Below are 25,538 nucleotides of genomic sequence, written 5' to 3'. Positions count from 1 at the left end.
CTAGCTGCAACTTAGGTTTTCTTTAAATAATAAAGGCATTTGCTGCTGATAACACTTACTGTTTGTGAAGGAGGAAGGCTGGGACAAATGGTCTCCAAGAGCTATTTGAGCATTATTGTAGCCTAAATATTAAAAAAATGAAGGAAAAAAAAAAGGCTTGTTTATAGTTGCAGACTTTTTTAATATTCTGTTACAAATTTTTCCAACATCAAATTGTCTAAAGTAGAGTAAAATATCATGACTTTCCATAACTCAAACTAAACTATTAGAAGAATATGTATTAGATATCCGAAACAGATTTAAAGTAAGCACTCTAAGATGTATAAGGCCATCATTCAAGAGGCCATGTTGAAAGAATCACACTTAAAATAGTCTCTCAGTAGTTTATAGTATATTGGGAAATGAAAAGCCACTCTGTGCCCTCATTTTAATTGTCAGATGGATGAAGAAGGAATTTGTGTTTGTAATGATGCTTTTTGGACTGTAGTCCAAAAAGATCCTGGAATAGGCGGTTGGTGAACAAAAACTTCCTTTTGGTGGGAAATGTCCTGGTATGGTTGTTAGTTAAGTAATAGTATTTATTAAATAGCAGTTCTCTTGGTTTTGTTATTTTTTAATTTTATTGCCCTGTGGTATTACTGTGCTAGAAAAATTAAGAGGTGCTAAATAGGTGGGAATCACTAGTGTTGGAAGTGCGCAGCAAGATGTTTGAACCATGATTTACTATAAGGCTAGATTCATCTTAGCTATTTCACGGGAATACTTCGCCTGATTGAGAGAGTGGCCTGTAGACATTTTCTCAGATACCTGGGCTGCTGAGTTTGGCTATGGAGGGTGAGAACTGTGTGGCTCTGTCTACACAACCAACTCTGTACTCAAATCTGGTAAGATCCAAGCCTGATGACATCTGGAAACATTTTGACCTGCTGGTGGAGGGCTGTTCCTGACCTAATTAGCTTGGCGTTATATTATAACTAGCTCTCTGCTGCTTTGTGATTTTGCTCCTTTTGACCTCATCCAGTTTATACTCCTCACTGAATGTTACCATTTAGGTCCTAAAGGTTAAAATAAAATTAGATTTTATGGGACGCCATTTTTCCAATCAGTGTTTCAGTACTTCTAAATTTTCATCCGAGTAATCATTGGTTATTCAAAGTAGAAAGAGCTGAATAATTCAGCAGCCGTATGGTTCGCACATGTCAAGAATGATACAGGAGGGGGGATGATCAATCTAAGTCTTTTTGGCTGTGCTGTAGGACAAAGCGCTGCTTCCTTTGCTTTCTTAACTCCCCGCTGAGTTCCTTCTCCTTGTTCTGGCTGAGTGCTTCTTTTCAAGAGATGATATTTTTAAAGGGTAAATGTTATTTGAGAGGTAGACTGTATACTGTAGTAAGATATTTATCTTTTTATTTCTTTCTTTCAACTCTGCTTAAAAACCAAAAAGCTACCACTATATCTGTATATGCACAAGGAAAATATTTTTGACTTGCTGTGCAAAACTGTTCAAATAGAATTTAAACAAGTGGCAACAGATGCATAGTGTGTATCTTTTCAGTAAAGACAAACAAATAAAACTAAAGGGAGACAAATGGTGACTCAGTTCAGTTTTGTTTGCTTGACTAGGAGAAGGGAAAATAATAAATTCTTGGAGTATAATACAGATTTCAAGAAAGGTCATCTGAAAGAAAAATGTGTTTTCAGTGCAGCATAAGTACTTGCTTATTGAAACAAATCCATTCCTAAGACAGCAAAAACTAAACAAATCGTCTCATGTGACTTGAAAAGACATTTTTCGTTTCTCATGTACATGCATAACACACTATATTTGGTGTTAGCCTAGTAGTATTGGGTTGAAATAGTAAAATTGATAATGGCAGTAAGGTTTTGGGTTTTTTAATGTATAAAGGCAGTGGAACAGATGTTCAGAACAGTATGGGATAGTCCTTCTTCCCCATCCCACCATCCTTTCACACTGAGCCATCTGGAAGGGACTATGAGCAGGATGAGCAGCCATCATGCTAACAACAAGATTAATGTGTTGGCATCTTTTGTTGATACTTTAAACTGGTCACTGTTCATTCAGCAGAAAGCAACAATGTGAGTTGCCGTCATTGCGTGTGTGGTTACATTATCAACGTGGATATGGAAAAAAGACAGGAGAGAATGTGATTTATAGAGAACAATTAATAAATTTAATGGTGGTCAGTCTGGCCTTGGACCCACAAAGGCACAAATCAACTTTTTTTCCCCGTTCAGCATGCTATATTGATGCGACTAGCCACCTTTTCCCTTAAGCACAGTGTCGGGTAATACCGTTCTGTTAAACCAGATTTAAATTTACTTATTTGGGTAAAAGCTTCTGTACCTATTTTTCCAGAGTTTTTCAGTTCACGCTCTTCATGTACTTTTTTATTTTTTATCCTGATTTTTTTACAGCAACAAGTATACCACATGTGGATGTCTTCCAGTTTAATCAGTTGGATTTCTTTAGTACCTTTTAGCCTTATTTCTTTTGAGAGAAGGCATGATTAGTGTTTTGGCTTAATGAACAAAATTTTGATTAGAGAAAGGACAGCTTATGATCTAGAAATGAGAGACTCCAGTCATGTGTGAAGGTGTCCTGGATCATCTGTATTCTGATACAGGATGAGTAGAACAGGGTGGGTGGATCCGATGCTGGCAGAGTGATTGGATTCAGTACAACAAGCTATTGTATTGTGCAATTTGTGAATTAGATTTCAGGTAAGCAAATCTGTTCTTAAATAGATATCTTAGTAACATTAAGTGTACCAAGGAAGATTAAAATGTGTTAGTGAAGGAGAAATCTTATTTAAAAGCTTAACAAATAGCTTCAGTGGGACCACAGTGTTTTTCATCCATTGTTTTGTGTTTCTTTCCTTAAAATTCTTTTCATTGAATGGGAATCTGACATTAGATTTGAGAAGGCTACTTGAGAATGAGATGTTTAAAGCCTGAAACTACTACTGCTGTAGTGCGGTAAGCTATTCTAAGTGAGAAGGTGAATCAGAAGAAAGTGACGTAACCAAAGATCTCAGCTTTCAGAGGAAAGATAAGCATGAGAAAAAGGAGAGGTTAAAACTAGCTGAGGGATATTCACAGATGTTCTGGGGAGAGTTTATCCTGTGAAGAAATGGAGTGATGAAATTAAGTAAATATTAGTGGTTTTTTTTTTTAAAAAAAAAGTACTTCAACATGAAAAATATAGTGTGTGTTTCCCTGTATTTTTATAAAAATTGTAAGGCATCTTTAGAAGGTACAAAGATTTAAGTGACAGAGGGGTAAAAAAAAAATCCAAACTAATTTACTGGCAAAGTTTTTCACATATTGGGCAGTGTGACAAAATGCTGTGAATATAAATTGCAAAATCCATTAATTTGGATGATAAGAAATCTACGGAATACCATTTTTTCCTGTATTAATTTATGTTCTATATTCCATAGATATGTTTTAGTTGGACCTGAAAAGAACTATAGCTGTATACCCAGAAAAGGAGATAAAACAATGCAGTAACCTCATTTAGGCTACTGATTGTACACTGCTTCATTAGCGGAGAGCAAGAAATATCTTTATTTCTTCCTTTAACAATGCTGAAGCCATTTAATTGGATGACATGTATATGATCCTTTATTTTGGAGCAGAAGATGAAACTTTACCATAATCTGTCTGTACTTCATGATGATAAGATTTTTTTATTTCCTTAGAAACTGCTGGAGAAAAATATTGTGATGGAGAAAAGTTAATGTTGCGGTTGCAGTTCTGGAATATTTAATTTCTATTGGGAAGAAAAAAATTAAAGCAGTAACTTTAAAGCGGTCCCTTGTTTATTGAGGCATGCTTATTAGGCGGTGAACTGTAGACAGAAGTACTTAAGCGGAAGTTGATGAGACTTTTGGCACTGTTACAGTATAGCAGATGCACAAATACCTTCTTGAACCACAGTCAACAGGTAAGGCAAAGATGGGGTTGTAGAACAAAGGCAAAAAATAAAAAAAATCATCCGGCAAGCTTTAGAGAAAATAAGACAGATTTCTGACTTGTCTTCATAGTTGTTGATAGTATTTTAAAACCTCTTTTATATTACAGTCCACACTTTCTTGGAAAGAATAGCTACTTAATTTCAGGTTAAATCATTCTCAGGACTCTTTTTTTCCTGCATTAGTGAATGTCGTCTTGCGTATGCTTGTTTAGAGTTAATGTTAGTGTGAAATTCTGATGAGAACTAAATTTAAGGTAATTGTAAATGTAAATTCTCAGTACTGTGGAGATCCATTTACTTTTTTCTCTCCCAACTTTTTAATTCGAGGAAATTTCTGAATTAATATATTCACCTTTTAATGGTTATGTAAACTTTTTGTGTTGCAGGCCCACAGTGTTAGCAGAGGTAACTACTGACTCAAAATTTTTGTTCTGCTGCTTATGGGGTTTTTGGAGATGTGGAGGGTTGGCTAGGGAAACATAGGTCCATAAAATATATTTAGGTTGTAAATAAACAAAACCAAACACTATCCCCTCCCCTGTTGTCCTTTCTCTTGTCATTGCTTAATGTCTTGATTTCCTTCATAATATCACTGGACCATAAAATCTGCCCTGAAGAGCTCAGCACAGACAAAAACCCAGCCAAATAAAAAAACCCAAAACCCACAACCCTCCAAGTGGTAAACCTTCAGAAATAGCTTATTGCAACAGATGTTAAAATAACAGCTGTATTAAAGAAACAAAATTGCTTTAGGGATTTCTGTGCCCATTTCATCATCGCTAATACTTAGGTTGGTATGATGTGAGAGGAAGATCAGAAGTGGTGGTCTGATGCTAAGAAGAAAAAAACCCGTCTTCATTCCAGCCTTGACTGTCATGCCTTTCATGTAGATCTGGCAATCAGGAGGAGATCTGTGGAAATGATGTTGACAGAGTTGGCTATATATTAAATTTTAGCTATTCTTTTGAGGTGGACTTTTTCTAGGCATTTCACTTTACGTGTATTGTCTTGTTGAAAGATGGTTTGCTGCGGAGAAGAAAAAAATTGTTCTTGATTTTTAGTTATCCTTAAGGAACAGAATTCTGTTGAACTTTGTGCATACTTCTAACAAATGTCTGCCCTTGCTTCAGCAAACTCAGTATCAAAATCAAGAGAGTTGCGTTAAAAATTAGGGGAAACGTGAAAAAACCTGTATATTAATAAATACACTGTTTGTCCCTTAGATTGGGGTAGCTCTAACAGAAGTAAAGTACTTAGTACTTAAAGCGTAATTGTGATGCTTAGTAAAACTTTATTTTGTTTTGATATTTGTTCCATAGTAATGTGGCTGAGAGAAGAACTGCATATTTAATAGAACTAGAGTAACTAGAAGATGCTATTAAAAATTAGTCTTGTTCAGATGCTTTTTGATAAATATCAAATAATTCTGGGGCACTGGAGTAGTGTTACACAGTAACTGATGGCTAAATATTTTATATTCTTTTGCAGTATACAAAATGTTGATTCAAACTCTCGTTAGAATGAAGCCAGTTTAAAAAAACCCAAACTTTAAAAAGTACAGATGAATGACATTAGATGAATCATGAACCTAAATTAACGATTTCCAGATTATATGCTAGTTCCAGTTTATTTGGTTTTTAAGTTGTCATTACTGATAAAGAAGTAAATGACATTCACAGATGATAATTAGGAAAGGTTCACAAATACCGGGTTCCCAGTCATTTAGAACAAGGAAGAAACAGCAAGGGACGTGCATTAAAGGGATGTGTATTCCTTTCATTCCCTTGAGGTAAGAGGATAGCAGTGTCTGCTATCCATATAGCCCTTTCTTTATGTCCTGTAGTGAAGGATGAGGGGCCTTTGGAGGACAGGGAGATCTGTGGTAATAGTGACTCTGTGGAAAAAAATGGGGATGGAGAGCATCTCCAAAACTAGTGTTTGGGGCCTTTCATCCTCCTGCTTTCCCTCCTCTTCCTATTTAGCACATACATAAATTTGAAGGTAGGGCGATTGCAGACTATCTAGAATTACAAACTTGAATAGGAAAATGGGCAGTATTACCAAATTGGGTGCCATTCAGAGATGGAAATTTAGCGTGTTGAATTGAGCATTAGGACATTAGGTATGGGAAAATTTAACTGTCTGCAAATATTTGAAATGCCCTAGGCATAGAGACTGTGTGATTAAGAGGTAGTGTAACTTGATTGTGGGGCTAGAGGTGAGGAAACTGCCACTATTTCTCTGGTTTTGATGAGGTGAAATTCAGGTCTAGATTCAGACACCTAAATATAGGTGGGTGCATAGCAGAGCTTACACATGAGGTGTTTGAGCTCACCGTATCATTTTTGTATCTATCAATGGATGCAGTGATTTAGTTGCTTTCTGGGCTTTTGCTGGGTTCTCAAGAGGGGCACGGACACTGAGTTCATATATATGTAGTCGTACAAATTTAGGTACTTAATTTTGAATGGAATCCCATCCGGTACATCAGTTATGACAAGCTGCATATTCAATCCATCTCTTGTTTTTCTTCTCCATAGAAGGAGAGTTATGGTAGTTTCTCTCTTTTTATAGAGATCTGAGATTCATCAATGAAAAGCTCTAAAGCTCCCTGAAAATAATAGAATATATTCAGGGAGAATTTAGGATGGCTGTATAGAAAGCTCTTTTTCATGGTAAAAATCTTCAGCTTTGTTATGTTTTACTAGTGGATATAAGAAGAAACCTCTTAAGAATTTAAAAAAAAAAAGGATTGAACAATGTCTTCCAGAAAATTTAATAAACATTGACAAGTAAGAGGGGCTGTATTGTGGTATTAGTGAATATATAAAGAACTTTAATATTAAAGAACCATGAAATTCAGCTACATATTTTTAGCGCTAGTGTAAATTACACTGCCTTTTTGGCGATGTGAAAGGGCCAAAAGGCAGGTTTGGGGAACAGCTGTTGCTTTGAGTTTTTTGCCAGTTGCTCAAGTACTTGAAACCCCAGCTTGTCTCTTATAATAGCTGTGCTCCGCTGTTGCTTGGAAAGATTGTACATTGCGTTTGTCTTTCATGTTTGTTACTGTACATCTGCTTTCTACTTTGATTATTTTAAAATCTGACTTGCCAAGGCAATGTCAAACTTCTTACATGCAGTTTAACAGCTGTTATCCAGAGGAAGATGGTCCGAGCTGACCTGGAGTGATACTCCTGTAACCGCAGGGAAAGCATAGAAAGAAAAGCAGAAATGCTTCTGCTATCTCTTTCTGTACCCTGCTTGCCTCTACAGCAATAACTGGTGGATAAGTGCCTTCTAATTTTAAAACAAAAGGTCGTTATGCAAGTTATGAGGCAGGGGAAGAAAAAGGGAGGTGAGAATACAGAGGGAGCACACCTAATGTGAATTTTTAATGGGCTGATCTAAGCTAATTCAAGCTTCTGATGTCCTGTCTTTTCAGAATATGCATGGAAATCAAGTTAGGTTAGCTGTGCAGTTGCTGATGCCTGTAGGGTTTGGAGACCAGTGTCTGTTTGTGCTCTAGTCAGAGTTCAGTCCAGCCAGATGTTGTCTGATCCATGTCCAATGAGGCACGCATGGATTTAGTGAGATGTTAAGCGACATCTCACTCTCTTAGTTTTCTTCTTCCTGCCTTTGACTCCTGTGCCCATTTTTCTGGTCTGGTGCTAATGTTTCATACATTTCTAGTGCAGCTGGTTACAGATATATGCAGTATAGCATCTTTCTAGCTCCTTCATCTCTTGTCAGCTGCAGCTGGTGGTTTCAAGCCAGCTGTGTTGGGCATAGGCAGCTCCATGCAGGGACCTATTTATCCCAGCTGCAAGTCTATGGCTGTATTGTGTACTTAGCCAGGGTAAAATATGTAAGAAAATGATCAGCTGTGATTGGTCCCAATCTTCTGAACTGATACAATTTTTGAAAATAACTTTTGCCTTGTGTTTTCCATTTATTTGGGGATCAGAGCAAAGAGAAGTTGTTACTTAACCTCTGTGTTGTAAAACTGAGTATGATTTACTAAATGCCAATGTGTTTAATACAGTGACATCGAGTATCACAATGACTATCTTGTCTAGTAATAAGCTGGGGCTGAAGTGTGACTTGAAACAGGTGGAAGATGAATGTGGAAGGCAGTGGAACTGCCATTGCCAACTCTTTTTTTTTTTCCTGCACCTGGTAACATACTACCCCTCAGCCTGGTTGAGCCTGATGAAGCCCCTGTAATTCAGAGGCTTATTTTGTCTTGATTTTTTGTTTAACCTCCTTGTTACACATATTTTGAAAAAATTTTAGCCTCGCTTCTCATGAATTTTCTTTAAGAAAGATTAAGTTCATCTAATTCTTGAGTTCTGTGTGGTGAAGAAAACAGTGGTAGTGCTTTAGTGGCAAGGACACACAGTAATAAGAGCTTTTTTTACTTACTAACAGGTTAGTAGCTGAATAGGTCTAAGTGTTTGATTCAGATAGTTGAAGGTTTTAAATTAGAAGAAACTTATTGCAGTTGCAGGCTTTTTTTTCTCTCTGATCAGGAGCAGTTAATATATTGCTTAATCTGTTGCATATATTTGCTCATCAGTGTTCAGTTTACCTTTTGCTATTAAACTTCACACTGAAATGAGGTGGATACATAATTTAAATCATGCATTCACAAATTAAACTTATTTTTTCCCCCACTCTGAGCACTGCTGTGTGTTTTAGCCTGGTCTTTAAAGAAATGGGATGTCTTGGGTCAGTCTTTCTTCCTCCTGATAGCTTTTGAACACACCGGACCATATCATAAAGAATTGATGAGAAAATTTACTTCTAGTTATGTTTATGAACATTTTACTGCATAGTGGAATAATTCCTCTTAATGACTTTTATTTCATAGTTGCAATGCGCTAGCCTGTTTACAGTGGGATGCTGCTAGTATGCTTTAATAATGAATTGCCAGTTTTTACCTATTTTTGTTCAAGTTCAGAAAACTGCATTGAATATTAAGTAATATTTTAAAATGCATCTGTTTGTAGAGGAATACGAAAACATAGAACAGAAACAAGAAGCTTTTTGGTCTAATATAAAAAAAAATTCTTCTCTACCTCTGATGTATTGTTTAAAATTTAGCAAACTCAACTGGCCTTAAATTCTGACATATTCAAATAAACTGTCTCATAGTAAGGAAGATATAAAATATAATTCAAGACTACTGCTTAGAAGTCATGAGCCTATTTCTTCCTGGCCTGTTCTGAAGTCACCTTACAGTTAAATAATTTGCTTTTTGCTAATTAAGTTGTTAATTTTTTAGAAATGTTGTTGAGAAGAAAATATTTTAAACCTTGGGGGGGGTCATTACAAAAATTACTATGCAACATTTGAAAAGCAAAGAGGTCTTTTTAATTTACTAACATGATTTTAATTAGAGAAATTGAAAGGTTACTTTAATTGCTTTAGTGCAATAAAAAAGAAATTTTCTGTTCTTTTCCAAATGAACTTATGCCCTTTATAACGCTGTAACTTCTCATTCCATAAAATTTTGGTGCCACATGGTCTTTAAACAGAATATTATTCATAAGCAGCACACGGACATTGAATTGTCAGTGTTCAAAAAGACTAATCAAACTGACTCATAATTGTATTAAAGACATTTTAAAGAAAACTGCTGAAGAACTTTTTATGGTATATGCTCTCATTTCCCTGTTGGGGGAATTCTGTCCCACTTGGGCATCCTTGCTCTCAAAGGTGCTCCCTGCAGGATAGTGTTTTCTATGCCATTGTGCCCTTTTGTGATGCTTTGAGATCCCTTTTTGTATTTGTTTTTCCCCATCTTAGTTTCTTCTATTTTTCAAGCAAACCAGTTCTGACAGCCTCTGTTTACTCAGATAAATGTCTTCCCACATCTGGCATGCTCCCAAAATCTGTTCAGTATGTGCTCTTAACCTCATTCAGATTGTCATTCAACACCACCTGTGGAAAACTATCTTCTTCCTCACATTGCAGGTTCTTCCTTATTCTCACCCAGCCTATTTCTGTGAAGCCCTTGCCCTTATCTGTCAGATGAGTTTACCATTTCGACTGAAAACCTGTCGAAGCAAGGGTAGGCCAGTGTCTGACGTAGTCAGGGAGCTGTAATGCGTGGACAGTCCGTCAGTGGCAGCTTGCCAAGGCAGCGAGCCAGCTTGCTCCAGACAGTGATCTTTCCTGCCACTCCTGTGGGGACTGCTGTTTTTTTTGTAAATGCAAATGTGCACTAAAGTCCAGTGATTCTGGTACTGGAGCACAGGTCTGTGTAGACAGTAAATATTACACTTTTTGCCTGGATTTGGCGTACATTATCTACATGGACTGTATCCTCTGTGCTTATCTGCAGTGCTCTTGTCGTGTTCTGGCTTCAGTGCACGACTCCAGTGCCTCGGTAGGAACTGTACAATATCTTATGGCAGGAAGGCTGAAGCAAGTGCTTTAAAGAAAGGTGAAGTATATTTTGTAGAAAAAACCTGAATGTGTGCTACACAGATTCATAGCTTTTATTTTCATTGTTGTAAATATAATACATATTTTTCTGTAAATTCCAGGTTGTGAGCCATGCCTTTGGTGAAAAGGAACATTGAACCGCGGCATCTCTGCCGAGGAGCTCTGCCAGAGGGAATTACTAGTGAACTGGAATGTGTAACGAACAGTACTCTTGCTGCTATCATACGCCAGCTAAGCAGCTTAAGTAAGTATCTGTAACTTCCTGCAAGTATTTGATTCCTGATGAAAAACTGAATAAATGAAAAGCTTTAAGTTGGCTTGTTTTAAATAGCAAAATTATGATACAGGACATTGCCACTTATGTAATATAATAATATAATGCTACTTCATTGGTTTTATGCTCTTCTATATTTTGAAGTTTACACAAGCAGAGCCTCTCTAAGATTTACAAGTGGGGAAAAAAAAAAAACCTAACAAACCCAAAAAACCCCAAAACCCACCAAAAAAACCTATGGCATAGAAAATTAGGAATTTTTCCTAAGGTGAAAGAAACTGGTGTTAAGAAACAAGACTAGCACTCAAGTTATTTTGGCTTTCAGCTGTACAAGATGAAGCCAGCAAACTCTTCTGCCTCTTGACATCAGATGATACATTTGACTGAAATTTCAGTTTGTCTTAATGTGCTAGTATTTCTAGCCTTTTCTTTTTGTGTGTGTGATCAATTCATATGAATGAAATTAAGCACATACATCAAAAGAATGGCATTCACTGAACAAACCCGTAGGCTACCGTTGAGGCAAGCTAGTGTCAGCTCCATACAGAGTAGCCTACACAGTACACCTGTCAGTTGATGCTACGACTAGGAATTCTAGAAGCATGCCTGGAGTGCTTGCAAGAAGAAGAATATTTCTTAATGAATGAGGAAAGAGATTTCTTCAGAGAGTGTTTAACAATCAGCAGCTGTTGTTTGTGCTGATAACTCTGGTCCTAGAAAAAAAAATTATCGCTTCATCAGTTTCTTCACTTTGTAAATGGAAATGGTTTAAGAATGTAAGAAAGTGTGTATGGAGTTTAGATTACGGATCCCACTAAGCCCAGTGTTCAATTTGTGATGATAGGAAATAGCCTATGCTTGGGGAAGGAGTACAAGAAACACAGCATGTTCCCCTTTCAAGTAGTCAGTGATTTTCTGAGCTGGAGGTCCATCAGAATCATCCTATGCAATGAACATTTGTAAAGCTATCATTGTGGAATAGGTGTGTTCAAACAGGGATTGCATTTTTTTCTTGCCCAATGACCTGTGGCAGAATGTCCCACAACAGAAGTTGATCTGTTTCTTCCTTTTGATACCTTCGGTTCTTGAGTTATGAAAAATAATGAAAGGTGATTTCATCTCATATTTCTGTAATCATCTGTGATTTAATAAAATCTTTATTGTGTTCTCCTAGTGATATCTTTTCCAGGTTGGAGTGTCCTGATCTGTTAGCACTCTTTTTGGATAGAAACCATTTTGTATTTCTGATCATTGTTATTACTGCTTTGGATATGTAAGTTTAGAGTATGTTGGGGTCTTTTAAGGTGAAATGTTGAGGACTTCAGAACATAACCAAAACAGACTTTTTCTGTTTTATCCTTAGTTCCCTAAGAATGTATAAAATTTTGGTTGCTGCTAAACATCGAGTTGATACTTTCGGAGAAGTTTCCAAGTGATTCTCTGATCTTTCTTGAGCAGTAGCTGCTGATTTCTCCCACAGCATTCTCCCTAGAGAAGCTGGCGGCTCACGGCTTAGACAGGTGTACTCTGCGCTGGGTCAAAAACTGGCTGGACGGCTGGGCCCAGGGAGTTGTGGTGAATGGAGTTCAATCCAGTTGGCGGCCGGTCACAAGCGGTGTTCCCCAGGGCTCAGTTTTGGGGCCGGTCTTGCTCAATATCTTTATCGATGATCTGGATGAGGGGATTGAGTGCACCCTCAGTAAGTTTGCAGACGACACCAAGCTGGGCGGGAGTGTTGATCTGCTCGAGGGTAGGAAGGCTCTGCAGAGGGACCTGGACAGGCTGGATCGATGGGCCCAGGCCAACTGTATGAGGTTCAACAAGGCCAAGTGCCGGGTCGTGCACTTTGGCCACAACAACCCCATGCAGCGCTACAGGCTTGGGGAAGAGTGGCTGGAAAGCTGCCTGTCGGAAAAGGACCTGGGGGTGTTGGTCGACAGCCGGCTGAACATGAGCCGGCAGTGTGCCCAGGCGGCCAAGAAGGCCAATGGCATCCTGGCCTGTATCAGAACTAGTGTGGCCAGCAGGAGTAGGGAAGTGATCGTGCCCCTGTACTTGGCCCTGGTGAGGCTACACCTCGAATACTGTGTTCAGTTTTAGGCCCCTCACTACAAGAAGGACGTTGAGGTGCTGGAGCGTGTCCAGAGAAGGGCAACGAGGCTGGTGAGGGGTCTGGAGAACAAGTCTGATGAGGAGCGGCTGAGGGAACTGGGGCTGTTTAGCCTGGAGAAAAGGAGGCTGAGGGGAGACCTCATCGCTCTCTACAACTACCTGAAAGGAGGTTGTAGCGAGGTGGGTGTTGGTCTCTTCTCCCAAGTAACAAGCGATAGGACGAGAGGAAATGGCCTCAAGTTGTGCCAGAGGAAGTTTAGATTGGATGTGAGGAAAAATGTCTTTACTGAAAGAGTGGTTAAACGTTGCAACAGGTTGCCCGGGGAAGTGGTTGAATCACCATCCCTGGAGGTATTTAAAAGACATGTAGATGAGGCGCTTAGGGACATGGTTTAGTGGGCATGGTGGTGTTGGGTGGACGGTTGGACTCGATGATCTTAGAGGTCTTTTCCAACCTCAATGATTCTATGATTTAGTGTCTAATGCTATTTATAGTTAACTTGTGTTTGTATTGTTATTGAGTTTAATTTACTATTTTATCAGGCAGTTGCTCAGTATTGACATCCTTAAGTTTCAGAAAATTGAGAAGAATGGCTAATGTCTCGTAATTACATTCAAGGATATCTGATAGGACCTCATTTTGGTATTGTACAACGATTGCCAAAGTGTGGATAATACACTTTTCACTTGTCTGACTTGCTAGGAATGTCTAGCTTTCACTTCTCCAGATTTGGTCTTGGGGCTAATCTGCCTGTTAGGTTGTGTATTCAGATCCTCTTATGATTGTTGCTGAGGAACTGGCTACTTACACAATCCATATCCTGCAATTTTCCCTTACCAGGTTTCCCAGGTCATCAGAAGTCTCTGTAGACAGCCCTAAAGTACTTCATTAGTGTCAAGTTAAAGATCTGTGCAAATAAATGATATGTCCTTTGTTTTAACAGATGAATACATAGTATTTGAGTGAAGTCTACCACCAGGCTTGTCCACAGTCTAAAATCTGTCATGTCTGCAGAGGTTTTTTTCTGCAGACAGTGGAGGTTTTGCCTGTGTTTCAAGCCAACTGGGAGCAAGGAAATGATCATAGAAAAATGCTGTGCTGGCGCTAATGTAGTACGTCCTGCTGACAGCATCAGAGCTTGTTGGTGTTCCCACAGCTTGAAGCATAGAGAGAGCAAGTACAGGTCTATCTTGCAGTCCCACTGTTTTCTAATGTTGCACTGTGAGTTCAGTGTAGATTTTAAAAACTGGCAGATCTGTGCTGTTGCGTACAAATTTGGCTTGCTTCTGCCTCTGCTCTTTTCAGGAGACATGAACAAGTTCCTATCCAAAGGGAATGTGCTCTCAGTGTAGCTTTTTTCTATTATGTCTTCAGATTTGAGTTTGTTTGCAGCCAGCTGGCTTAGAACACAGGCAGAGTGAGCAGTGTTCTGTATGAAACTGCACTTTTATATAAGGCAAAAGCTTGACTAGGGGATTCACCTCCACTTGGGAGGAGAGAATCTACTGGGGGGAGGACTGGGAGCATTTGCAGCCTGTACCTGTAAGTACTATGGTGCTTTACCTAGTAAACACAGTCATGGTGCAAAGGCTTTGAAGAAAGCTTCCACAAAATACTCCCTTACTTTTGGCAGTGAAGTTTGGTCTGATGGCTGCAAGACTCTAGCCAGTAAAAAAAGCTGCTCTCTGCAAAAGGATCAGTTGCACCATGGTTTTGTTCCTGAGTTTTGCATATGTGTGTATATGGGGAAGAAATAATAAATTACATCTGATTGTCATTGAAGACTAAATACTAAAAACTGTATACGTACTCCTTTATTGGGCTTTTCTTAATTAGATTTCAGTCTGTACATTAACATACTCGTGTTTCAAGTTTCATTACCACTTCTTAACTTCTTTCCTTTCTGTGAATCTTTAAATATTTTGTATTTTTGTATCTTTGGCTTCTCCATTCATTCAGATACTACCTGTCAGGCTGAAATCTTATTTCTACATGGGTATAAACCATCTGTACATGGGTACAGAGCTACTTTCTTTGACCCATATGCAAGTGATACCAAATGTTTTTTTGCTGTACAACATAAAATGGAGGAGTTGTGATCTGTGGGGACTTGGAAGACTTTTTGTTTCACGCAGAGAGCAATGTCCACCAACTTGCCTCCTAGTATTTTCTTGGGTAGATTGGCTTAGTTTCACTAATTTGCATGCAGGCCTGAGCACACTGCATCCAGCTTTGTGTGACTCTGCTCTCTAGCACTGCTAAATCAGGTTGAGTTGGGAAGTTAGCTTTTTTTTGGCATTGGGTATCATGCTGGAGGCAGGTAAGAACCAAGACCTGGTCAGTAACAGTCTACCACTTTTGCTTATTTAAAAAAAAAGGGGGGCGGGGGGGCAGGCATGATTCTAGTGCTAATTAATCCAATTACAAATGGGTGGGTGGAATCACTGTTTTCTGCTCCATGTTGTGATAAAATGGTCATGTCCTGGGTGAATTCCAACTTAAAAAACACCAGCTAGTTCTGTGGGACACTTCAGTTCTTACCTAGGACCCTGAGGAGAGCACTGGTGCAGCGCTGGCTCCCTTTGGGGCAGCCCTAGTGTAATCTTTCTTCCAATGTCTTTTTAGAACTGACACCTGAATACCAGGTGATGTCATTGTTTACCTTTTGTCTTTGATAATGCACGTTCATGGTGTGAAAAATTGTAGCCCTTTTAATGCACTGTAAATCTTTCTATGAACTTGAATGTGTTCTTCCATGTGCTTGTGCTGTGGAATACAGAATGCAAAGAGGAAAGCTGTACTTTTTAGGCTCAAATATGTGAAAGGAAACTAGCCAAAGTAATAAACACTGCTGGGTTTCCGGTCTTCAGACAAGCCAGTGTCATTGTTGGATTCCTCTTCTGTTACAGCACTGAGCATTTTGACTGCTGACAAAAGATGCCTTTTGGACAACTTACTCAATGTGTTAATGCACACCTTTTTGTGCAGTATGTGAAAATCAGTTGTAGTTAATTTGGGTGGTGTCTCGTCTGTGCTAGAGATGTTATAAGCTGATGTGGCAAGATGGTGTTTCATGTAATTACTGTAGAACTTGGGTAGAGGCATTATGATTTCAATTATTTGTGAACTACCAATCTCCAGAAATGTCTCACAATGCTTGGAAACTTATTTTGCGAGCAATCAAATACAGAGCTCTATGAAGATGACCTGCGGAAATGCTACAAAGAGGCACTTCTGTTAATTGACATTAAAACCTATGGAGAGGGGGGATTTGGTGAGGCAGCATCATGACTAAATTTCCCCTCAACTACTTCTGTGGTTGGAGGGAGCCTTAGAAGGAAGGGCTGCGTAATTCCTTTGGTGGTGTTTTTAAATGAATATTTAGGTTGCCTGTATGTTGGGAAGCACCTCATGTTTTTAAATTACTGTCTCACAGTACCAAAATCAGCTCTTAAGTTGAAAGATACGTGCTTGTAACTTCAGATAGTTTTTTCTGCTTGTTTCTGTATTGTTAAAAATCTAATTAAAAAGATGGTAATGTAGAAAACACTAGAGAAGTATTCCTTTATTTCTAAAACTTACTGCATCATGTTAATCAGAATAGTGTGTTCCAACATTGCTTTACCATGTCACTGTTTGTTTTTACTGACAGGAGACTGACAACCTGTCTTCCACTTGTTTTAGAGTAGCAAGTGTTTAAAAAAAAAAAAAAAAATTCAATATTAAAAGAAGTATGTTCCCCCAAATCAACTTTATGACTTATTTTGCCTCCTGAAAGATAACTGACAAGCACTGTCTGCTTGACTTCTCTAGGAGTGATGTATTTAATCCTAGAATGTGGCAGTCTTCCCTCAGCAGGCTGATTAATATACATTAACATAAACTAACATCCCTTAAAATTTATTGATGTTTTGAGCTCTGAATACTGGTGGCTAAAGAATGTAATACCTGCTTTATTTAGCTGAAGAGTTGAAAAGCTTATTTGTTCTATAGCTTGGAATAACCTCTTCATTTGCAGCAACTAAATCAAATGGGGATTATAATTGATCTCAACTAGCTGCGGGGAAGCACTTAGAGAATACGTTTAGTGTGAAGGTGGTTGAACACTGGCACCCGTTGCCTGGAGAAGCTGTGGAGCTTCCATCCTTGGAAGTATTCAAAACCCAACTGCACCCAGTCCTGGGCAACCTGCTCTATCTGACTGTGCTTTGATCAGGGAGTTGGACTAGATGATTTTCAGCCTCAACTATTCTGTGGTTGTGTGACTTCTGTTTTGGAGGGGGAGGAGATTAGGAGCAGGTAGGCAGCACACCTTGCCTATCCACCTTCCACATATCTACAAAGCAGAGCTTGGATACACCCAAATATCTAACATTTTGGGTTAGTTAGTGGCTGATCTTACGTTCAGTGAAGAAATCTGTTACTGGTAAAGTCCTACACTCAAAGCAAGGCAATCAATTTTTTTTCCTGTAATTCACAAACAGTGCTTTCAGATACTGTTTTAGTGTTGTTGTTCTCTCCCCCCCTGAAGTAAATGGTCCAAGAAAGGGGCAGATCCTGTTGACTTCTTAAGTGTGGCTATTTTTTACTTTGAATTATGGTCTCCAGATGTTCACAGGATGGGATCTTGACTGAAATTTTCATTATGTCTGTACTTTTCTTTGTAAAATATTAAGGTTGGTTACAGGACTCAAAGTCAACAATTGCTGTTCTTTTGGAAGTCACTGTCATCTAGGTGGTTAATACATATTCCGTATTGTTCCAACTATTAGACAAAGCTTCACTTTCCCCCTTCCCTCCATTTCTGCTCTTCAGACTCGTCTTGATAAAGGTCATAACAAGATGAGTTTAATTCAGAAGTAGGGTTTTAAAATTTGTTCAAAAAGCATGGTAAAACGCAGGAAGCAGGATTTTGCTTTTTGCGTGGGGAACTGACGGAGTGTGGATGCCTTGAGAGGGGTGTTGGCTGCAGAAATTGTGGAGGGGAAGATCTTAAATGAAGCAGCAGTATCTGGGTAGGAGGGACTGAGGCACAAGTAGGTGCGGTACTGTCAGTTGAGTGAGCGGGAGCAATGAATTTGGGTGGAATCTGAAATTTGTCAGGGAAGTTCTGGGGCAGGAGAAGTGTTAAATTGGGGATTCTGATCTGGAGTGGTTGAGAGGTTCGGACTGGGGCAGAAGGAGAGTCAAACTGTGGATGAGGATGCCTAGTACTTTGGGAGGAGGGAGGTCTAGGAAAGGAATGGGCATACACAAGGATCTGTGGGCCAAGAGGGATTTAGGTTTATCATGTGGCACTCCTGTCCACTGTAGCACTTTTAGGGTAGGGCCTGAGGCTGCAGATCTGAACTGGACTATCCACTCTCACAGTGATTGAGAAAGGTGGTTGAAAAGGTTGTAGGCTTCTCTTTTGTGCTATATCAAGTCCAGACTGGCCATGGGTAAATGTGGTCAGTGCCGTCTTACGGTCTCTCAACTTACTCCAGTGACAGAGCAACATGTATACAGCGAGCATTTGTAGAGGTAAGTGGGCTGCCTGGCATGAGGATCCTGGTTTTTGTTTCACTTTGCCTTCATTTTGATGTTGCCTTGTGCTCATGCTTGTAACTACATCTTAATGACTATGGATTACAAGATTTTAGATTTTAAAATTTACTTCAGAAGCTTTTATGGATAGCAGTAACTTTGGGCCTTTATTTTCATCAGAGGCAGGTTTTAATGATCAGTTGTGTGTCAGTTGGCAGTAGTTCACCTACAAACGATTAAAATTTGAGTCTCCCTGTTTAAGTAGAAGACTAATCAGGATGTCCAGGAGAACAGACTTCAGGCAGCACTTGTGGTATATTTTGAGATTTTTTTGTACAAATCTGTTGCCCAAAATTTTGCTGAATGACAAACTGTGCTGTTATAATCCTACAGCTACTGTGTTTTATTATAACTTTATGGTATTGAAGTCATTTGTCTTGTGTTTTGTAAGCCTTTAGCAAAGGGATTTCCCTGTCTATTTTCTTACACAGGCAAACATGCTGAAGACATATTTGGTGAATTGTTTAATGAGGCCAACAGCTTCTACATCAGAGCAAATTCCCTTCAAGACAGAATTGATCGTCTTGCTGTCAAAGTTACCCAGCTGGATTCAACGGTAGAAGAGGGTAGGTAATTGCATGAAAGCATTGAGCCAGAAGTGATGTTGACAAGACCACAGTATTTAATTACACAGCAATATCTGTCTTTTCAAAGTAATCCTGAACTGATATTTCATCTTGTTTTCTCAGTAAAGCAAGCTGGGAAAAATCATGTTAGAGCGAGAAAAAATATTCTTGAGTCTTATAACTGTCTTCATTTTTGACTTAGTGTTACTTCAAGAAGCCCCTGTAGTAATAGAGACATTAAGCTGCCTTTTTCACAGGGAAAACTTTTAGTTTGTGAGTGTAATAAATCAGAAGTGAATAAATCTAGACCTTACTGGAAGTAAGTCAGAATATTGGAAAAAGTTTGAGATGGTAGATCTATTTATTTATTTCAGGGTAGGGTGGTCACAGACCGTATTAGTAGTGTCTGTTCTGCAGTCAGCTAAGATCTTGTAATACTCTTTACTTAAATGAGGCACTGCGTGTTTGCATCAACTAGGTGAAATTCTCTAGGGGGTTGTAGTCACTAGAAACAGCATTTCCTTTAAAATGCTGTTACATCCTCACTTGCTTACGTGTTTGGTCATTCACTTCATAAATACACAGTGAAAACAAAGAATTTAAGTAACATCATTACATTGTTTGAAAGCACTTAGTTGGGTAAGTAAAACATGTTTCTCTGTCTAGGTCTAAAAGCTGTAATTTGCTTGTTTGCTTACATGTGCAGTTACATGTCTCAGCCAGCCACTGCATGTACCCTGTTTAGATAATTCCTGACATTTAGTAAAATGTAAAAGCTTGTTACATCAGGCCAATAGTGTAATATTTACTCATAGTAGTTAATGCTACTTGTGATATACTTAATAGTACTATTTATATGGTTTCTATATTATATTTAATATTTATATTTGTGTAGTTTATATTATATTTAATACTACTGTTAATGCCAATATTAAATGTTACTGTTGCTATTTAATAGTGTAATATTTAACCTTTCATTTTTAGCTTGCTGCTGTCTGAAAATTATTACGTCTGATTTTTTTTTCCTAGTTTTGGAACTTGTTTACTGGTAGAGTATCACAGTTGATACTAGCAGCTTTCTTTTGCTGTCTTAGAGGTCAAGAGCTATATGGGAACATAAACTAAGCTATTACGGGATCACTATTCAGCTTAGTCTTTGAGGCATGTTGTGGTGGTAATATGAGCAAACTAGATGATATTCATACACTGTACTTGCTCTGTGCTGAGGTGGATGATGTCAGTCTCCATGACTTTCAAGTCCAGCATTTTTGGAAATGCAGTCCTCATCAGGGGTTGTTTTTGCTTTTGTTTCTTTTTTTAATGTCTCATTTGTATTATGCAATACCTCCTGGCTAGTTTCCAGAGTTTGGAGAGTAATTAAAAGCAGCCTATTGGAAGGGGAAACTAGTCTATGGACTGAGAATTTAATCAGTTTTTATTTTAAATTGACAGCAGTTATTATTCTTGCATTGCTAAGTCTTTCACATTAATAAGCTATATATACAAACTGCTGTCACTTTAGTGTCAGTAGGAAATTTTATTAGCTATTTCGCTGTAGAAGTCTTCATAATTCATTGTACTGTCACTAATACTAAATATATTTCTGGGAAGCTTAGGCATTTAAGTAAAAAGTCAATTGTTAGGTTGATTTTAAAAAAACCCTTTAGATTTAATGGCATCAGTGATTTCTTACGTTCTTAGGTATAACTAATGTATAGTGTATTATAAAATATTTTATATCTATAACTAATACTACAGTTGAAAAAACATTTTAAAATAATTGAGGTTAAGTTTTCAAAAGCATATAAATAACTTACACTAAGAAGCCCCAGAAAAATGGGATTTGTGCTCTTTTGGATGTCTTCCTTCAAACAGGGATGTAACAATTCAGATATATACATCTGAAAAAACTGCCTGAAATACCTTACTGGCTTATTTATAGGCAGGTTTAAATAGAAAGTAGTTTCTCAAAAATTATGTTTTGATACTTCAGATGACGTGGATGGGGGAATGATGATTTGGAATGCAATACTCTATTTCTAATTTTTTGCTATTTTAAAAGCTACGGAAGAATCTAAGTGGTCTTGGAGTGAGAGGCAAGACCTCAGCACAGATAACAAAAATAGTTGGGTAGAGAAGTCTGAGTAGGATTTGGTTTCCACCGTGACAAAGGATAGCAGTGTACCTTACAGGGTCTGTATCAAATGCCATGCCTTTCTGGTTTTGCAGGTCATCAATATATTACATTTTTGCCTGGTACTGTTCAGTTACCGTGTGAAAATCTCAGTTTGTTCTCAAGACTTGATAAATTAGATGAATGGGCAAGAAATATTAGATGAAACGGCAATGGCAATAAAAAGAAAACAAGCCAGTGCATTTTGTTTGCACTACTCCTATAGCTTACACTGTTGTAAAACAGTGGGATCAATTCAAGAAATGGTTAGTGTCATTGTAGACAAGCCAGTGAAGGCTTCAGCGCTCTGTTCAACTGCAGTCAAAAACCTGTATTTCAGGTTGCCTAAGAATGGAAGGTAACGCGGAGAGTTTACTCCCACTTTTAAACTGATTGGCATTATCTGGATCTCTTTAGCAATGTTCACTCCATCTCAGGAAAATTTATATTAAGAATGAAAGAAAGTCTTGCTAAAAGCGACAGGGACAATTAAAAGCAACTTAAATCTTTCATTTGAAAAGAAAGAATGAAAAGGCTAGTATTGTTTCCCCCAGAATTGTGTACGTGAAAAGATAAAATGGAAGTATGTTACTGGACTGTATAAAGAAGGTAAGTATTTCTCTCTATAGAGAGATGAGGAAAACTTAAGATCAAGGGATGTTCAATTATATGGAAAGATTTTGGAGTTGAAAGATGGTAAAAGATGTGGAACTCTCTCACAGGAGGTTGTGGAGGCCATAATTTAATTAAACTTAGAATGGGGTTGGATGTGTATGGATACCACATGTAATTATAAAAATGCTGTGTCAGAGGAATACCAGACCTTGTGATTCAGGCTTGAAGCCAGTCTTTCTGCTATTAGAAGTTCAGGTTACACATCATAAAAAGGGGAGATCACTGGACATCTGCATGTGACAGGATTCTCGCATCATCTTCCAAGACCCAGTCCATGGTCCCATTATTTTAAGTGAGGTTCCTGGACCAAGCGGGACTTTAAATCTGATTTATGATGGTAATTCTTCATGCCTTTGTGCTTAAATATCATGATTATCCACTAAAGAAAAATCTTCCGGTTTTCCTTGTATATTTTGCTGAAAATATTTAAATAGCTAGTGTAAAATGGACTTTGTTTATCCACTTATGTTAACTTCAGACCTGTGATAAATGTATTTTTGTTTCTAACAGTATCGTTACAGGATATCAACATGAAAAAAGCATTCAAGAGCTCAACAATTCAAGATCAGCAGGTAGTTTCAAAGAACAGCATTCCTAACCCGGTGGCTGATATTTATAATCAGAGTGACAAACCACCACCTCTGAATATTCTTTCACCTTATAGGTACGGAAATATTAATTGTTTACGTTCTTGTACTTTGCCCTTTATCTCCTAGTTGTATGCAGAGAAGAATAATTACAGCAGAAGGGAAAAGCTGTATTGGTTGAGATTTGGTTTTTTGGGGACTTCCCTGTTCATGGAAACAAAAATTGTTATTACCATAAGTTGTACCTGACAAAAATCATCATATTTCAGCATAAGTGTTACATGGCAGCACAGGATCAGAGAGCAAGGGCCACTGATTATGTAAAAAGTGAAAAGAAAATTAATAATATACTAAACTGCTTTCTTTGGTTCATTTAGCCAGAAAGCTGGATTTGTTGCTTTTTCCTTCCCTCTATTCTCCCTCTTCCCCCCAACATATACACACGTGTGCACACACACAATCTTTACCTTTTCTTTTCCTGGTTACTTACTGCTGAATAAAAGAGCAGCAAGCAGGACTTTGTTTCCTGTTTTCATTAAGTTTATTGTTGCTCATGAAATGAGTATAATTTGTCTGTCTGAAGGGTTGCAGACAACATGTTTTTACTGTGTCTTTCAACTTTTGTGAGGTATCTGTGTAAAGTAGGCACTCAATCTGCAGTAAATTATTTGAAATTTTTTTAGGAATGACATAGAGCATTTGCAGTGTATTTCATTTTTAAGAGCTTTTACCTGGAAGGTGAAATTGTTAGATTTATAGCTGAAGGACATGTTTTTTGCCACTGCTACAGACAATGGTGGTATTTGTTTATAGGCATCCCGTTAGTAAGAGTTGTTATTGATCAGCTGTTCTGCACAGCTATGTCCTAATATGTATCTGGATGACAGTGTCAGTGACAGTTATTCCTGTTTTATCAGGGATACTTTAGTGAAATTCACTTAAATTATATTTCTTGGTAAGTCTTTTACATCTGCTGAATTTAAATTATCTGTATTTGCCTTGGACAAAGCTTAAACAAACTTTGAATTGTAGTCTGACCAAAGCTGGAGGGGTGGAAGGGTGGCCCCAGTACCCTCTTCAGTAGGTTAGACATATGTAGCGAGGAGATCCAGCACACAAAAAGGGGTTTATGGCCATATGACCAGACAGTATGCAAGATGTGCTCTCTGTACCCTGCTCCAGTGGTTGTAAGGTTTCTGTGTGCTTGATCTCCATAGCTCTTGATCTTGCTGGTAGAAATTAGTATTCAGCTGCCATCAAAATTTGCCCAGAAAGAGATTAGGACCAATAGCCAAAAGGGACTCTGAAGGACACCAGTTTAGCAAGCTAGACTGGGATCACCATCATATTGCTGTTTGGACCATGCCAGCTACCCTGCCACGTTGACTTCCCCTACACCATTGCTTTCCAGGAGTTTATGATATTAGAAGATTCCCTATTTCCAAGCCATGTGGTCAAATTAGGATTTGATAGCATGCCTTTTTTGTGGCTTCTTAGTCTGGGTGTCCCTGCCTCCTGCTGCCAATTGGAGCTGGCAAGCCCAAATCAGCTCTGTCTCAAATCCTCCTAGAACAGTCTGGTAGGATTCAACCTTTCAGTTGCCACCCCTTTCCTAGCCCTTCCCTAGTTAGAAGAGTCCCACTGAGAATAGCAACTGTCTTGTGCTTCCTGTCATAAGGGCAAAGGTACTCAGATCTACCTTGTTCCTAAAGTCAGATTTTAAGACCTGTCTGGATTGAGCCAAATACTCCTTTTCCAGTTCTTTTGAGACAGTTGAGTTCCATTCTTATGCTCTTCTGTCCCCTACGCATCCTGTCTCGGCACTGATCATCTTGCAGCACCAGTGAATTTCACTCCGGTGAGCCAGCTGGTGCAGGAGCCTAGTCAGCTCCTGCTGAGCTCTGATGAGGCATAGCCTGGGAGTATGCCTCCCAAAAGGCTGTGGATTCTGCCCCTTTCCCCTGAAATTCTTGGCACGAATCAAGCCAATTTTAAGTTGTAACTACCAAGAGTGGCATTTAATGCACTTGGCATGCTGTCATCCTATAATGCAAAAAAGATGAAGCTTAGATGATTGTCAAAGGTGAGTTTTGTTGGTTTGAAAAATACTAATTCGTATTTTCTTAGCTTTTCTTCTACTGTATTTCCAGGGATGATAAGAAAGATGGATTGAAGTTCTATACTGATCCTTCGTATTTTTTTGATCTTTGGAAAGAAAAAATGTTACAAGATACTGAAGATAAACGAAAAGAAAAGAGGAGACAAAAGGTAAAAGCAGAAACATAATAGCAAATGTATGTATTACAATTTTGTGTACGGTTGTCCAGGTGTAAAGATTGCTAGGTCATACTTAGTTTGTGTGCATGGAAAGACTATTCCTCTTCATATGTGGCTGTACGGTCAGTTGGTTCAGTTTTTATATCTCATACTGTCTATTTTAAGTTGGCAAATTGAATTTTAGGAGTACTATAGTTATCTTCCAAGATACTTTCTTTAATCCTTTGCCAGTATCTGCTTAGTAGTACTCAGCAAAATGGCCCTGTTGTGCTTTGGAAAAAGACACTGTGATTTGGGGGGGGGGGTGTGGCAGGGAAAGGGATTTGAATTATGGTTTCCTTTATTTTCATAGTTCTTTATCCAGCAGCATCAACTTCTGTAGCAAAACATAAGCTTATCCAGAAGTAAATATTTTGTTGGGTTTTTTAATTCCTTGATAGTAACTCTTCACTTTTCTACACCTGTTACAAGTTACTAAGATGATAATACACAGCAAAGTTATTCTGTGGTTCAGCAACAAGAGAAGAATAATTTTAAGAGTAATATTCCTTGTTTCCTCTAAGTTTAAAGCCAACAAAAAAGGCTTTTTCATAGAAAAGTGTCTTCAGTCCTTCTGGAATATCTTCAGCAGTTTGATCCGAGATGTGTACTCTGCAATCAGGATTTTCTTAATGGATTTTACTTTTGAATGAAGAAATTAGTTGCTACTTCTGCAGCTTCTTTGCGGTCAATTTTTTTTATCAGATCTGAGGGCTTTAAGATTTTTTGAAGATAATTCTGGGGAAAAAAAAAAGTGAAGAAGGAAAGTTTGAAGCAATGACTGCCTATCTTATCTGGCAG

At 38.3% G+C, this 25,538-nt stretch overlaps 1 protein-coding gene across 2 annotated transcripts in view; it reads left to right on the top strand.

Moving 5' to 3' along the window:
• WASF3 (WASP family member 3) overlaps positions 1–25,538 on the top strand; it is a 77,866-nt gene that overhangs the window by 38,453 nt on the left and 13,875 nt on the right. For both annotated transcript variants that reach the window (XM_076328049.1, XM_076328048.1), the window contains exons 3-6: positions 10,549–10,691; positions 18,852–18,986; positions 22,345–22,498; positions 24,572–24,689. In XM_076328049.1, the coding sequence (XP_076184164.1) occupies positions 10,559–10,691; positions 18,852–18,986; positions 22,345–22,498; positions 24,572–24,689 (540 nt within the window). In that variant the 5' untranslated portion in view covers positions 10,549–10,558. The remainder of the gene's footprint in view (positions 1–10,548; positions 10,692–18,851; positions 18,987–22,344; positions 22,499–24,571; positions 24,690–25,538) is intronic.

Source organism: Aptenodytes patagonicus, chromosome 1 (assembly GCF_965638725.1).
Source record: "Aptenodytes patagonicus chromosome 1, bAptPat1.pri.cur, whole genome shotgun sequence".
Lineage (NCBI taxonomy): Eukaryota > Metazoa > Chordata > Aves > Sphenisciformes > Spheniscidae > Aptenodytes > Aptenodytes patagonicus.
This window is presented reverse-complemented; position numbering and strand designations above follow the sequence as displayed.